Source organism: Xiphophorus maculatus, chromosome 4, assembly GCF_002775205.1.
Source record: "Xiphophorus maculatus strain JP 163 A chromosome 4, X_maculatus-5.0-male, whole genome shotgun sequence".
Classification (NCBI taxonomy): Eukaryota; Metazoa; Chordata; class Actinopteri; order Cyprinodontiformes; family Poeciliidae; genus Xiphophorus; species Xiphophorus maculatus.
The window spans coordinates 28861194-28877222 of NC_036446.1; the positions used below are offsets into that span (position 1 = coordinate 28861194).

General features: G+C 40.8%; 1 protein-coding gene across 3 annotated transcripts in view; it reads left to right on the forward strand.

Moving 5' to 3' along the window:
• Window positions 1-16029, forward strand: part of ntrk3 (neurotrophic receptor tyrosine kinase 3) — a 290241-nt gene that overhangs the window by 247661 nt on the left and 26551 nt on the right. For all 3 annotated transcript variants that reach the window (XM_005808525.3, XM_005808523.2, XM_023332654.1), the window contains 2 exons: window positions 1731-1861; window positions 14944-15116. In XM_005808525.3, the coding sequence (XP_005808582.2) occupies window positions 1731-1861; window positions 14944-15116 (304 nt within the window). The remainder of the gene's footprint in view (window positions 1-1730; window positions 1862-14943; window positions 15117-16029) is intronic.

Genomic DNA, 16029 nt, shown 5'->3' on the forward strand with positions numbered 1-16029 from the left:
ACAAGCGCTACACGCCTCCCCGTCTTTTCCACAATCTGTTTCCTTTCTTGCTCTTTCTACCTTTTCCCCCCGACCCGCCAAGTCACTTACTCGGTCATCTTATACCGTGGCGGTTTTAAAGGATAATCAATAAAAGAAACAGACCTCCATTCTGGTTGCACAAACACTGTAAGTAATGACAGCCGGGAATGAAAATAATTTAAGGGCAGGAGCTAAAAACGTAAAGTTTACAGTGCTGTTCTTGCTGCAGTGAGTTATCTGGGGAGAAAACTTGAGATAATCTGTTTTTTTTGTTGTTGTTTTTTATTCTGCCTAGCTTCAGCGAGAGGTTTTAGATGTTAGTGGTAAAAATTTTACAGTTTTGTCCTCATGCAGCTCCACAGATCCGGTATTATTGCTGTGTTTATTTGCATTGGAGAGTTTTAAAGTCTCTTGAGCTTTCATGTGCCTGGTATTCTCTCTTAAGCAGCTTCAACGTGAGATAAAAGATTGACTGCATCACACATTCTGATCTTTTCTTTGTCTTCTAGTCCTAACCACCAGGGGGATAGTTGTTCATTCTTCTGTTACCCTGACATGACTTGTCTCGTGTTTCTTCAGAAATGTTTATTTTGGGCTTTTAAGTATTTATGCATTTGAACTGTACAAGGGGGTGCTGAGGTGGTACAGCAAAAAACAAAAACACCACTGAATGTCATATGATGGTTTTTCTCAATCTAAATCAGTTCACATAGGCTCAAATATATCCAGTGAACCACAAAAATTATTCATACCCCTCTTAGTTCTGCATATAAAATTGTTTTCATGCAACCAAGAATGCATTTCTGATTGGAAATCTCAAACGATACTTTGAGGTACCATTTGAGATATTTCCTTCTTGGTTTGCTGCTTCTTCATAAATGGTGATATAAAACTCATGTTACCATGGAAATGGACACTGGTATCCAAGTATTGATGTGAGGCTTGGACCTTGGTATTTCCTTTTTGTTGTTGTTGTTTAATATCTTTACCATATTGTCTTCATCACAGGGAGCGGTTTGGTACGGATGAATGAAACTTGGGTATTCCAGATGTACAATGATCCTAAAACACCTTAAATTGGTTTCGGGAATAAAAGAGGAGCAATAAAAGAACTTTAACTTTCTGCAAGTGAACAAAATGAATAGGCTGTGCTTAAAATCTGCAAATATCCAGTAAGAATGATCCTAAAACCTTATAATTGCTACAAAAACACAATCTTTCTCTTGCGTGTGAATGCATTCGTGTGAATGTTCCTTCAACATATGAACATGTTTGTATAACATTGTAAATTTTGGAGTAGAAAAAATCTCATATAGTTCAACTCAAACTAAATTCTTGTTTTAAGAACTTGCTAAAGCGAGTTGTTGTATGATCCATGGCGGATATTATTGGTGGTATATCAATGGCTGCGGCTGCTTCAGCTCTAAGTCTTGTACCATCATACCATCCTGAAAAGAGCAGACTTTGAACACATTATTTTGTCACCTTTCTAAAATAATGGCTTAAGTCATTTTTTTTTTTTTTTTTTTAAAAAAGGGATTTTTGCAACAACAAAAAAAAGATGTTTTGGGCAAAAAAACAACTTAAACCATTATTTTAGGAAGGTGATGATTAAAAGCTTGAAATCAACATGAGGTTGAAGTTTAGGATAAGTGCAGGTAAATGTCTAAACAGCTGTGTATTTACGGTTCCTCTGTCTCCTGTTTCAGTCGTGCAGCATATAAAGCGGAGAGACATCATCCTGAAGAGGGAGTTGGGTGAAGGGGCGTTCGGTAAAGTCTTCTTGGCAGAGTGTTACAACCTCAGCCCCACCAAGGACAAGATGCTGGTGGCTGTCAAGGTACATCTTCACTACTTGGTTGTCAGTGTGTGTGCGTGTGTGTCTGTGTTGGAGTGAAAAAATGTGTCCAATGTTGCTATGGTGTCCAAAGAGTTAACACAACCAGAGTCGGGTTATTACATTTTGTTGCTGTCACAAAGAAATGTTGCATCTTCAAAAATGTAACTTTTCTCAATATAAATTCACAGTTAAGCCAAATGGTCTTTTATATACTTTTCATTTGTTGGTCATTAATGTAGCCACAGACCGAAATGACAAGTTGGATGAATGTAGAATTACAAAAACACAAATAAAAAATAAAGATGCAATGTTTTGGAGTAGACTTTTTTCTACATGGGCTAGTCAGCCCATGTGTTAAATAAATAAGCTTTCCTCTATCGTCCTTCAAGGTTGAATTATTTAAATGTGTATAATCTTTATTCAAACGATGCAGTCGGACGTCCTTTTCACAAAACAGTTCTGTCATAACGCAGCAAAGCAAGGCATTTTCGAACCTGCTCATCAATCACTTATCAAGCTGACCGTGTCCAATAAACATGAGCTTTTCCCCATCTAAGGAGATATGGAGTGAAACTTAGCCAGGTGAACTGTGTTCACCATCTCACCGCCCCCCTATCTAATCGGTTGAACACATCAGGCATACGCATTGTTTTCTATTGCCTAAAGAAACCACCCTTGGCTGAATTAAAGCGGTCTCCTCTGTCACACACTTCCGGCTGATCCCATCAGGTGTCTGGTTACTGGCGAGAAATTACGGACATGACGCATTTCACCGGCAAAGTCCTGGTGTGTCTTTGCCTAAAATCTGCCAGCCAGCTGGTCGGAGAGACCATCTGTCATATCAGGACAAGTACATCACACTCTTGAGCTACCAAGCCGGCAAACACTTTCTTAAGTCTTCTGCTGTGGGGCCGGTCGCTGTCTCGTTTGATGGATTAGAGAAATAACAGCGGCGGGTTGACAACAACTCTCGACACAGACCTTGTCCTTTCAGAAAACACACACAGATGGCAAAAGGCATGTAAGTCCTTTAAGTGTTATTTGGGGCCACAGACTTGCTTGTTTTAAATTGCGCCTCTTGCAGTGATAGTTTGTTTTTTCTTACCAAGGTTCGTACCTCGGTTAACAGGATGGGTTACCGACAAGTGGATTATGTTCTCGCTTATGTAAGAGAGTTTGTGTTAACTCACAAATGGCAACACAGCCAATCAAACGGCAGCTACTTAATACATTTAGGCGTCCGGGTGTGGTAAAGGCAACTTGATGAAGTACAAACTGAGCTTTGGAATGAGAGAAAAAGGATTTAAGTGATATTGAACCTGGCGTGGTTGTTGGTGCCAGATGGGCTTGTCTGAGTATCTCTGATGCTCAGATATAAGACACTCTGACACAATTACCTTCCCAATTTACAGAGAATGGCCCAAAAAAAGGGAAAAACAGCAGTCATGTTGGCACAATCTCTTTTGATTGTCAGAGGTGATTGGGTAGAGTAGCTAACAAGGGTTAAAAACAGCAAAGGTAGCTCAAATAACCAACTGCTGCAATCAAGACATGAAGAGGAGAAAGTCTGTGTATAAGCTCATCAAAATAGGTCAATAAAATACTGGAAAAATGTTACAGAGTCTGGTTTGTCTCAATTTCCGATGCAACGTTCGGATGGTGGCGTCAGCATTTTGTGTGAGCAACATGAAAACTTTATCTTGATGACACCGTTGCTGGTGAAGTACCAATCTTCGGATGTCTACGTCCGGCATGATAATGGACTACTGCACAAAACTCAAATCATCTCAAACTGATTTCTTAAAAAGCGATGAACTCCCGTTTCCTCCACACTCACTAGACCTAAATCCAATTATGTCTGGGGAATGTTTTGAGCCCCGTATTTAGGCCTGTCGCGATAAACGATAAATCAATTAATCGTACGATAAATTAAAACTATCGATGTTATTTTAATTATCGGCATTATCGTCTCTTCCGGCCTTTTCCTCTTTCTGTTAACCCTTTCATGCATAGTGGTCACTACAGTGGACAGCTATCTAAAAGCCATTTTCTTGTGCTTCCTGTGGATTTTTATGTTATAAATGCACACAGACCACTGAAGTGGACACTAATGCATCATAAAATATACCATCAACTACTGGCCATCAGCTGCAAATGCAAGAAATTATTTTTGTTAAATACAATATGGCCGACAGACGAAAAAGCATGAGAACCGACCCGGTCCCTCCTTCTACTGTAGACGACTCTTGCCAGTAAAAAAAATATTGTGACATCAGATAACCCCTAAGGAACAATACTACTGATGTATTTTTCAAATAACAACTTTGTATTTTGACAAAATTACAATTGATCACATAAAAATAAAAAAAAATTAAAAAATATATTTTTACAAAAAAAATTTCCTACCTTTTTTATGCCTTAAGAAAAGAATTTTGAAAAATGGAAAAAAATTCTGACACAAAGGATCATAATTCATGCATCAGAGGGTTAATGACACTGAATGTAAAAAGGCTCAACTCTGGTGCTCTCCACTGACCCTCCTTTCCTCATTTCCTTAGTGTAAAGCCCAGCGCACACGACACGATCTTAGAGCTTTCGGCCGATTGTTGGCCCATTTTCAAAACCTGACAGATCACACATTAGCCGACAGAAATCCTAGGTATAACTGTTCGATCGGGTTCGGTCCTGCCGTGTGGTGTCCAACAATGGGTACAAAATAATGGCTACAAGTCCAGTGAACTAATTTAAAACCAGGTATTAATCAATGCTTTACTACAATCTACCTGCAATGCATGTGGCTAGTGTCAGCGTAAAGTCCTGACTGAATGAAAATCATTAGAACCTATTTACGTCACGTTAATGAAGAACAACTGAAAAGTTACCGGTTTCGCTCCAACTCCTCCCCTTGTCATTTCTATATTCTTTGCATGTTGAATAAACATTAATGTTGTTTCCACATATCATCTCCAATGTCCGCTGGACTTTGGGTTGCGCCGTAATTTCCCCTCAGAAAACACGGAGGAGAATCCCTGCTTTCTGATTGGCTGCCTGTCACATTCAACAGGCTGCTTTAAGATCCCAGTGGAGAAAAACCCCTGATTTAGATCAGAGCAGCAACAATGATCTACCATAACACACCACACAATCTTAGAAAGACCAACATCTAAGATTGTTGTAAGGGGAAAAATAGGAGCAAAAAATCATGTAGTGTGAATTATTGCATCAGGTAGTCCATGTGCCCATCTTCTCTATTTAAATCTAATTATTACTGAAGGGCAACATAAAATACAGACTTCATAATCTGCCCTCTTTTGGTTGAATGCAGTATTTATTTACACTTTGGCTTTATGTTTAGTTTTTTTTTCCAGTACATTTTTTGTTAATAAGACTGAGAATCCATTTTATTTTTGTTTTTGGTTGTTTTGTTGATTTTGTTTACCAGTTCCAGTGTTTAGTGTTCTTTTGAAAATAAAGTGTATCTAACTTTGGCAAGAAATCACATACATTATTACATCATTTTCAGTGTAAAAAGGTCTTCAAACAATATTATCGTTTATCGCAATAATTTTTGAGACAATTAATCGTTCAGCAAAATTTGCTATCATGACAGGCCTACTTATTATTAACACTGGATTCATATTGCAGGCTTTTGTATAGTTTTGAGATCATGCCTTTTGTTGATTCACCTTTTGCTATTGATAATAAAATTTCTTCAGTCTTGGTCATATCTGTTGAGATTTTTTGCCATTCACTATGATTCTGGAGATAATGTCTAAGTTGCAAGTATCTGTAAAAATCTGTTTTTTGTGGATTAAATTCCCTTTGGATTTGTTCAAAGATTTCATTATTGATCCATTAAAAAGCTGTGCTATAAATACCAGTCCCCCTTTTGTCCATCTCTCAAACCCTGTATCCATAGTAGCTGGGGTAAAATCTGGAATCTTTGCTATTTTTACAATTTTTGATATAGAGTCAGGGAAATTAAATTTCTTTTTTATTCTTGACCAAATGTTAATCGTTTCCTTAATCCAGCAATTTTGAATTTTGAGATTTCTTTGAACCCTCCTTGTTGTAAAGGGCAGTGACTCTAGGGCCATATTTGGGCAGGCTCTTTGCTCCATATCTACCCATATTGTCTCTTGATCCTTTGCTAACCATAGAGCTATGGCTCTCAGTTGAGCAGCTAAATAATAATTCTCTACTTCCGGTAAACCTAACCCTCCATTACTCTTTGAGGACTGAAGTATTTTAAATTTGATTCTTGCCTTTTTATTTGCCATACAAACCTTGATATTCTTTTATCCATCTCTTTAAGAAAGGAGTTAGGAATGGAAACTGGGAGTGATTGGAATACAAACAGTAGTCTTGGTAATATATTCATTCTGACTGTTTCTACCCTCCCCCCGAGGGTCAGTGGTAGGATCTCCCATCTTTCTAGGTCTTTTATAATTTCCTTCTTCAGTTTCTCATAATTTGCTTTGAATAATTGTGAAGTTCGAGGTGTGATAATTATGCCCAAGTATCTAAATCCTTTATCAGTCCATTTGAACTTTACTTTATCTTTTAGCTGTGCTGAGCATTCCCCTGATACCATCATTGCTACTGATTTACTTTCGTTACTCGCATACCCAGAGATACTCCCATATTCTTTAAGGCTTTCTAGTAGAGCTGGTACTGACCGGAGTGGTTCTGTTAGGAGTACTAATAGATCGTCGGCAAACAGTGATATTTTATGTTCCACCCCTCCCTCGTCTCTTATTCCCTGGATTTGTTTATTCTGTCTTATTTCTTCTGCCATCGGTTCAATATTAACCGTGAATAGTAGAGGGCTTAGACAGTCCCCCTGTCTAACTCCTCTCTTGAGATCAAAAAATTCTGAACAGTACCCATTAATTCGAATTCGGGATTTTGGATTTTTATAGATTACTTTCACCCATTCAACAAATTGCTGTGAAAATCCAAATCTCAATAATGTCTGGTATAGAAAACTCCATTTTACCCTGTCAAAAGCCTTTTGGGCATCTAAACTAATTAAAAGGGAGGATAATGATTTAAATTTTGTATATGACATTATATTTAATATTCTTCTAATATTGTTTGCTCCCTGCCTCCCCAGAATAAATCGCATTTGGTCTGGTTTAATCAATTTAGCTATATATTTTTGCATTCTTTTTGCCATTATACATGTTAGTATTTTGAAATCGTTGCATAATAAACTCACGGGTCTGTAGCCTTCACACATAGTTGGGTCTTTACCTTCTTTATAGATTACCGATATAATGGCTTCAGACCGTGATTTAGGGGTTCCCCTCTGTTAGTGCATAGTTGAATACCTTACATATTGCTGGCGTTAGTTCTTGGCTAAATGTTTTGTAGAATTGCCCTGGCAGTCCATCTGTCCCCGGAGGTTTGTTGTTTTTGAGGTTTTTAATAACATTCATAATTTCCTGTGAAGTTATAGGTCGGGTCATTTCCAGCGACTCTTCTTCTGACAAAGTTGGGAGATTAATCTTTTTGAAAAAAGAGGATGTTACATCTTCCTGAGTGTTTTTGTCCGTATTATCATATAGTTTTTTATAGTATTCTGCGAATGCTTCAGCTATTTCTTTGGGTTGTGTTTTAGTCTGCATTGTTGAGGGGTGTTTTATTTTGGGGACATGTCTATTTATTTGGGCTTTCCTAACTTGAAATGCCAAAAGGCGACTCGCCCTATTGCCCGACTGAGAGGTCAGTCCTGACTCGGAGGCCGGTCCCAACTCGGCCCCAACTCAGAGGCCGGACCCGAGTCAGGGGCCGGTCCCGAGTCAGAGGCCGGTCCCGAGTCAGAAGCCGGTCCCGAGTCAGAGGCCGGTCCCGAGTCAGAAGCCGGTCCCGACTGAGAGGCCGGACCCGAGTCAGGGGCCGGTCCCGAGTCAGAGGCCGGTCCCGACTCAGAGGCCGGCCCCGAGTCAGAGGCCGGACCCGAGTCAGGGGCCGGCCCCGACTCAGAGGCCGGTCCCGAGTCAGAGGCCAGCCCCGACTCAGAGGCCGGTTCCGAGTCAGAGGCCGGTCCCGAGTCAGAAGCCGGTCCCGAGCCAGGGGCCAGCCCCGACTCAGAGGCCGGTTCCGAGTCAGAAGCCGGTCCCGACTCAGAGGCCGGACCCGAGTCAGGGGCCAGACCGGACTCAGAGGCCAGTCCCGAGCCAGGGGCCAGACCGGACTCAGAGGCCGGTCCCGACTCAGAGGCCAGCCCCGACTCAGAGGCCGGTCCCGAGTCAGAGGCAGGTCCCGAGCCAGGGGCCAGCCCCGACTCAGAGGCCGGTTCCGACTCAGAGGCCAGCCCCGACTCAGAGGCCGGTTCCGACTCAGAGGCAGGTCCCGAGCCAGGGGCCAGCCCCGACTCAGAGGCCGGTCCCGACTCAGAGGCCAGCCCCGACTCAGAGGCCGGTTCCGACTCAGAGGCAGGTCCCGAGCCAGGGGCCAGCCCCGACTCAGAGGCCGGTTCCGACTCAGAGGCCGGTTCCGAGTCAAAGGCCGGACAGGACTCAGAGGCCGGTCCCGACTCAGAGGCCTGCCCCGACTCAGAGGCCGGTCCCGACTCAGAGGCCGGACCCGAGTCAGGGGCCGGTCCTGAGTCAGAGGCCGGTCCCAAGCCAGGGGCTGGCCCCGAGTCAGAGGCCGGTACCGAGTCAGAGGCTGGTCCCGAGTCAGAGGCCGGTACCGAGTCAGCGGCAGGGCGAGGCTCAACATTTGGTCCATTGTTAAAAACATCTTGACTTTCTTCTAAATCTTCTCCACAGCAGATTGCCTGTTCAAACCACTTCCACGCTTTTCTAATATAACTTTTCTTGAAATGAATTTTTCTTGGACGTGCCAGGGTTCTTCGGAAGCATTCGGTTAGCTTATAAATGACCAGCGGGTTTTCACTTTTTATCATTTTAAACAATAACTCTTGTACTACATCATCATTTCCGCTCAGAAGTTGAAAGGTGTCCTGGCCGAGTTTTGTCTCCATGTCCTCAAAAAATATAAAATCTATATCTTTTACCGCTTCCCACAGTTTTGGACCAAGCTTCTTGTGGACGGGGTCGGTGTCCTTCATTTTATAAGCGCCATAACTTGATCTGTAACTTGATATATAAATTAGTCTCCAAAATATTCTTTCCACCATATTTTTTCTTTGAGCTTCGGTTCCCCGTTTAAATCCCATTTCATTAGCGTCCTTTAAAAACTGATCTGGATCCATTTCTGCCTGAGTGTAAGACTCACTCAGGCAATTTTCATCACTGTACAAATCTTCATTGGGAAACAATGTCCTCCTGATCTTCATTTTTGTATTCGTAAACATTTTCTTTTTAGGAACAGGATCCTCCAAGTGACGTTTGAATTTTCTCACGATAAATGCATGTCCTTCTGGGTAGTCAAGAAGGGCAATTAAATTAAGTGCTGAAGCATAGTGGAACGCGTCCCTCGCAATACTTTGGAAAATTCGTTCGCTCAGTTCCTCTGCTACATCTGAAAGTATGTCCACGTTTATTTCACCTGTTTTCCTCACCAGTAAGGCCAAAAGTTTTTTGTGCTGTTCTACAAAGATTTCTCTGACGAGATGGATGGTGGGGCCGTCTGCCACTTTCTCTATTATTTTCCAAAGAAGCTCGCTGAGAAATTTCTTCTTCCTATAGTCTGGGGTGGTTTGCCCAGGATGAACTCTGTTAGAACACGTCTTTCTGAGTTTGCTCCAAAAGGAGACCTTGGGTCTCACATAAACGTCGCTTTCGTTGCTCATCTTTATTCCGTCAGCTAAAGGGTCCAAATGAATTTTGTGTTGACTGACCGGAGACTCAACTGATCAGTTGGTGATGTCATGGACTATGACATCACAGAGGCATCCTTAGAAGGGCCTCCTGGCACTGACATCATTTGAAATCAGGCTGATGACATCATTGTCAGCAGCATGGCAACTGTTGCTGGGGTACTAATAGCTCACAGTGAGCATGCGCTATGAAAATAAATAATCTGTGGGCACTAAATACATTATTCCCACAAGTCTGAACTGGAAGTGACCTGCGCAGCTTCGCCAGAACAGGTTGGGCCAGGGAACCATTGGTCCCTCCACTTTACCCCCCTACACATTTTTATTAGTGTGAATGCTGTAGGCATTCATTCACACTATTGAGTTCCACTTTCCTGGTTGCTCCGTAAATTTCGCCACGCTTCTTCTCCTGCATACTTTGTGCTATTTTCACCATTCAACTTTTATACTACTCAGCTTGCTCTCCTAATGCCGGCTGTATCTCTTGACTCCTCCCTTCCTCATTTCCTTAGTGTAAAGCCCAGCGCACACGACACGATCTTAGAGCTGTCGGCCGATTGTCGGCCCATTTTCAAAACCTGACAGATCACACATTAGCCGACAGAAATCCTAGGTATAACGGTTCGATCGGGTTCGGTCCTGCCGTGTGGTGTCCAACAATGGGCACAAAATAATGGCTACAAGTCCAGTGAACTAATTTTAAAACCAGGTATTAATCAATGCTTTACTACAATCTACCTGCAATGCATGTGGCTAGTGTCAGCGTAAAGTCCTGACTGAATGAAAATCATTAGAACCTATTTACATCACGTTAACGAAGAACAACTGAAAAGTTACCGGTTTCGCTCCAACTCCTCCTCTTGTCATTTCTATATTCTTTGCATGTTGAATAAACATTAATGTTGTTTCCACATATCGGGTTGCGCCGTGTCAGCTGTTTGGGATTCCCCTCTAATTTCCCCTTCTGATTGGCTACCTGTCACATTCAACAGGCTGCGTTAAGATTCCAGTCGGGGAAAATCCCTGATTTAGATCAGAGCGGCAACGATGATCTACCATAACACACCACACAATCTTAGAAAGACCAACGTTTGCATCAGGTAGTCGATGTGCCCATCTTCTCTATTTAACTCTAATTATTACTGAAGGGCAACATAATATACAGACTTCATAATCTGCCCTCTTTTGGTTGAATGCAGTATTTATTTCCACTTTGGCTTTATGTTGTTTAGTTTTTATTCAAGTACATTTTTTATTAATGAGACTGAGAATCCATTTTATTTTTGTTTTTGGTTGTTTTGGTTGTTTTGTTTATTTTGTTTACCAGTTCCAGTGTTTAGTGTTCTTTTGAAAATAAAGTGTATCTAACTTTGGCAAGAAATCACATACATTATTACATCATTTTCAGTGTAAAAAGGTCTTCAAACTATATTATCGTTTATCGCAATAATTTTTGAGACAATTAATCATTCAGCAAAATTTGCTATCGTGACAGGCCTTTATGCCATTAAAAATGCGAGGGGCTCTGAAACTACGAGGTTGTCCAGCCTGGTTTAAGCAATCCGTATTTAATAATGTGATCTTGACGCTCTGGTTAATATCGGCCAAGTTTAAACTAAGTTTTAACACAGAGTAAAATAGGTTTTATATAACCAAGCCTGCTTGAGTAACAGTGTTTTCACTACAAATGGCACAAAACCATGTCAATATTCCGCTAATGTCAAAAAACACAATTTTGCAATGGCGGTGTTTCCATTAAAAAAAGAAACGCAATTAAAATTACATGTGGATAAGTTTACCCCACCATGATCCTGAAACTACTTCCTGTTGTCTTCTTCTAGGCTTGCACCAGTGGCAACATCTGATTGTTGATCGTGTGACTCGTGTTTTGCGAAAAAGCTGCTTCCATTGAAGTTTTGCGGAATAAACCAATTTTGATACGGTCAAAAAAAAAAACATCATCCTAACGCCAAAACGTTTAATTGAAAAATTTGTTTTTTTCAAAACTTCTACGTTTTAACCAAACAAATTTATTTTTTAGATGTCAAACTGCACAATTATACGGTCAATGGAAACGCAGCTACTGTAACCTGTCTAAAAGACAATACAATGTCCATTTTCTCCTGCCTGTAAAAGAAGCGAGAGGACACAGAGGCTCTCTGAACACGCTCGAAGGTCAACTCTGGCGAAAAATTCATCGCAGTGCTTTCCCTTAATTTATTGTCGCCGTGCACTTTGAAGGTACTGGATTGGAGAAAAGCCCAGACCAAAAACATTTCCTCAAGAGCGCCGTTTGATTTGGTAATAGAATTTTATGATCATTTCATCTACGCCGTCGTACATCTCAAGCACCGCGCTGAAATAGTGGCGCACATACAAGTAAATGCATTTCCATCCTGAGGTCATTCCGTCTGTGAGGATGTTAGCAGCAGGCTGGGAAAACAGGACTCAAGGCTGAGGAGATCAGAAGTGGCAACTGTGTATTTTCCTGCTGCTGATGAAGTGTCAAGAGTCTTTTTTTCTCTCTCTCTCTCTCTCTCCAGGAGAGAGACCGCAATAAGGCTTATAGCTGTTATTTATTTCTCTTTTCTCATATTGGAGGCTTTACCTGACATCCCATCAAGAGTTGGCATTTTATGTGCTCTGCACCCGAAAGGCAGGTTCAAGGCACCTCTGTGCTTCATCTTATTACCAATCAGATCAGGTTGTTTTGTGTGCAGCTCCCGCAGCTCCACCTTTCCTTCCAGAACATTACAGCCACAGTGATTGTTGACCTCATTGCTACAATATGTACAAGATGTTGAAGAGGGTAGAAAATGACAGCTGCTATAACGCTAGAATATAGAGGCAATGCTTTACGACGAGGCAATGCTAGCTTTTGTAATGTGTCGATGTAGCTGTGTGTAAGCTAGAGACAAAAAAAAAAATACATTCTGTCCATAGTAGCATGAATACGGTGCAAAACTAGAACATGTTGATGCATTTCGCCCTCTCGTTCATGGTGTTTTTCAGTGGGAGAAGCTCGGGAAAATCTCTCTACAGCTCTCTTTTGGGCTTATACGGTAGCCTGCGGGAGGAAGATTGTGTTCTTATGTGCTTTCAAACGTAACCACTCTGAGCGAGTTGCTAAACAATGCCATTTTCTATTATTCACAGCTCCGTTTAGTGGGAAGTAAGTCGAACGGTGCCACACAGCTGCTGGAAGAGTTTAAGGGAAGGGCAAGAGTTTAAGTCTGTGTTTGAAAGCAGTTGCTGAAAGGGGTGTTTGACATGCTTTTAAGGCTCAGATAAGTGTTGTAAAATGTATGTATGTATATTTAAAGGTATGCAATGTTACGCTTTCGGTTGCCAAAGCCTACGGTCTTCGGTTGTGAACTGGGGAATCTCTATGGAGATTAACCCCTGCCTGCCAGAGGGCTACATGTACCACACCGTTCCTGTCAACTAGATAGGAAACCCAGAAAACAACTGGACTTTAAAAAGTAGAATAAGTAAAGCTTGTCTGGATCTGTGGCACCCTAAAAGCCATATGTCACCAAACTATAAAAGAAATCATATTTAACATTTAGTTATTTACTAAAAATAAAGAGTTTGACTTCTTGTAAATAGTAATAATAATAATAAATGAAAGGTGCTAGAGTTGTACAACAAGGCAGGACAAATGCTGTGTATACAGAGCCTATTTATCATTTCATTTACATTTCACTGCTGGATACATAAAATTACCAACAGTGAACAGCTGCTGTATAAACAAACACTAAAGGTGCATTTCCCTCTGCCTACATAGCAGGCAACATTGACTACATGTTATTAAAATTGAGCTTAAAGATAACCGATCTGCGTTTTGTTTTGTTTTTTCTCATTTTAAACATGAAAAGAAATCAAACTGTATTCCCGCAAAAATTAAATAGCCACTCTTTGTGTGTTTTTTTGTTTTTCCATATTGGTTCCTAAAAAGAAAAATCGGTTTGAAATTCTGTGATGTGGAAACAAAATTTATGTGAAGATGTTATGAATCCCAAGTGTGGTCAACAGATCGAAGATTTCTTCTTCCAAAATAGTCGTTTTGATCAATGGACAAAAAATCTGTTGTTTTGCTGCAGATCAAATAACAGTAGGGAGAGCCATACTGATATAGCCTGGTAAAAAAAATTGGCTTTTTAGGAGAGTTGTGAAATTAGGGGAGCTGAGAAGAAAGCATAAAGATTTAAGTGGGTTATACAAAGGCCTGATGGTGACGGTTGAACAATTGGGTCAGAAAAGAAATGGCCTGGTTTGATAGATCACGTCTTCCTCCACATCCATTACGTCAACAGACAGACGTAATGTGAATTATGTACATGAGGGAACGCAGCACCAGGATGGAGGCAGTGGCAGTGTGATGGTTTGAATAATTTTCTGCTGGAAAAAGAAATTTGTGCGGTGTCATGCTTGTGGATATGACGTTCACTCAAGACAATCTATCTAAGCATTGTTCTACTTTAGCATCGTTGTACAACTTTTCATGAAACAATACATCATGAAAAATCCAGTCAAGCATCTTTAGGATGTTCTGCTTAAACAACCAGCTCACAACCTGGTGACATTCACCCAGAGAGTCTGGGCCTTCTGCTACTGAGAAACTGTTGTTTGCTGGAAACATAGATACTGTTGAAGTTTAAAATGTTGACAAATTGCCAGTGTTTGGCGTCGACGAATGCAACGCACCAGTCCTGCGCGATGAAGCTTACCGGAAATTGCGTGCGCGGTAAACATCCGTCCCCCTCCGTGAAGAGAGAAGTGCAAAGTCGAACAAGATTGGTTGTCATGAGAATTGAGCGAACACACGTTGTAATTCAACATCTAGTTGTAACCAGGAACACTGAGTACTATAGTTATGTGATTCAGAGATGATCACCTGAAACCTAATAAATGATCTTCACTTGTTTATTGCACTTTAACTAAACTGTGACTTTGCAAAGATCAGAACACAAGAACAAAAAACAACTGGAGAGCTTGCAAAAAAACAAAACAGAAAAACAAACTGCTTGTGTTATCTTTCTAGATTTGCTATCTTACAAACATCTGTTTGTCAGGCTTCCTCTGAGTCACTTAAGAACAAAATAAAGCTTTCAGTATAATTATCCAGTGATTTTGACAAATCGGAACACAAACAGATTAAACACACTCATCAAACAAGACGTCTACAAACACCTCTTGCAGGCAAAATGTTTCAAAGAAACTGGTACTGTTTTCCCTAGAGACATGCAAGACAAGTCATTCATATAAATCCTTTCATTTCCCCCTTCAGACACTCAAAGATCCCAACCTGTCAGCCAGGAAGGACTTCCAACGGGAAGCGGAGCTGCTCACCAACCTGCAGCACGACCACATCGTCAAGTTCTACGGAGTGTGCGTGGACGGAGACCCGCTCATCATGGTGTTCGAATACATGAAGCATGGAGACCTGAATAAATTCCTAAGGTCAGTGTTTCACTAAATGTGCATGGAAATACATGTCTGAGGTATGTGTTTCCATGAGTAGCCAAAACTTTTACTCAGGCAAGAGTAGCACCACTTCAATATGTTTTTACTCAAGTAAATGTAAAAAGTAGCCATCCAAGAAATTACTACAGTAAAGATTGATAAGGTATTTGGTAAAAATGTTTCTCATGTAATTGATCAAACATCAATTAATCAATATTTTAAAATCACGTCATAAGATGGACCAAAATATAAAGTTATGTGGAAATATTGGTATTTCAGATATCAACATGAAAGCAATGCATATGAATAGAATTACAAAATAACTAAATCAGGCCAAAAAAAATGTTGTTCAGAAACATTTCTTTCAGTATGTAAAGATTTTTAAACTTTAACAAACACTGCAGGTGTGACACCAAAAGAGTAGCAATAAGTCATAATGGAATTACTGAAGCATAAGAGGAAAGTGGAACACAGTCAAAATATTCCTGAAAGTAAATTTTTTCCAAAAAGTAACTCATGTAAATGTAACTAAGCAAATGTAACTTGTGACAACCAAACTCTGCACTTGGTGCACCTACCCAGTTTCTGCACTACATTTTGTTGGTCTGTCACATAAAAATCCTAATATTGAAGTCTGTGCTTGTAATTTGACAAAACATGAACAAGTTGAAGGAATGTGAATTCCTTACAAGGCACAAAGCATTTTTAGACATTTTTTAACAGAAATCCAAGAAAACTCAAAGTCCTGCCGGTGCTAAAATGTCCAGCCCCCTTCAGGACTGTTGACGTCCACACAGACACGGCCCGGCGCCTTTTTTGTCAGGCTGCACTGAGGGAAACGACCTCCGATAAGCTCCAACAAAAGCGACACGACGGCGCTATGGCAAGCGCTTTGGTAATGGGAGGCTTG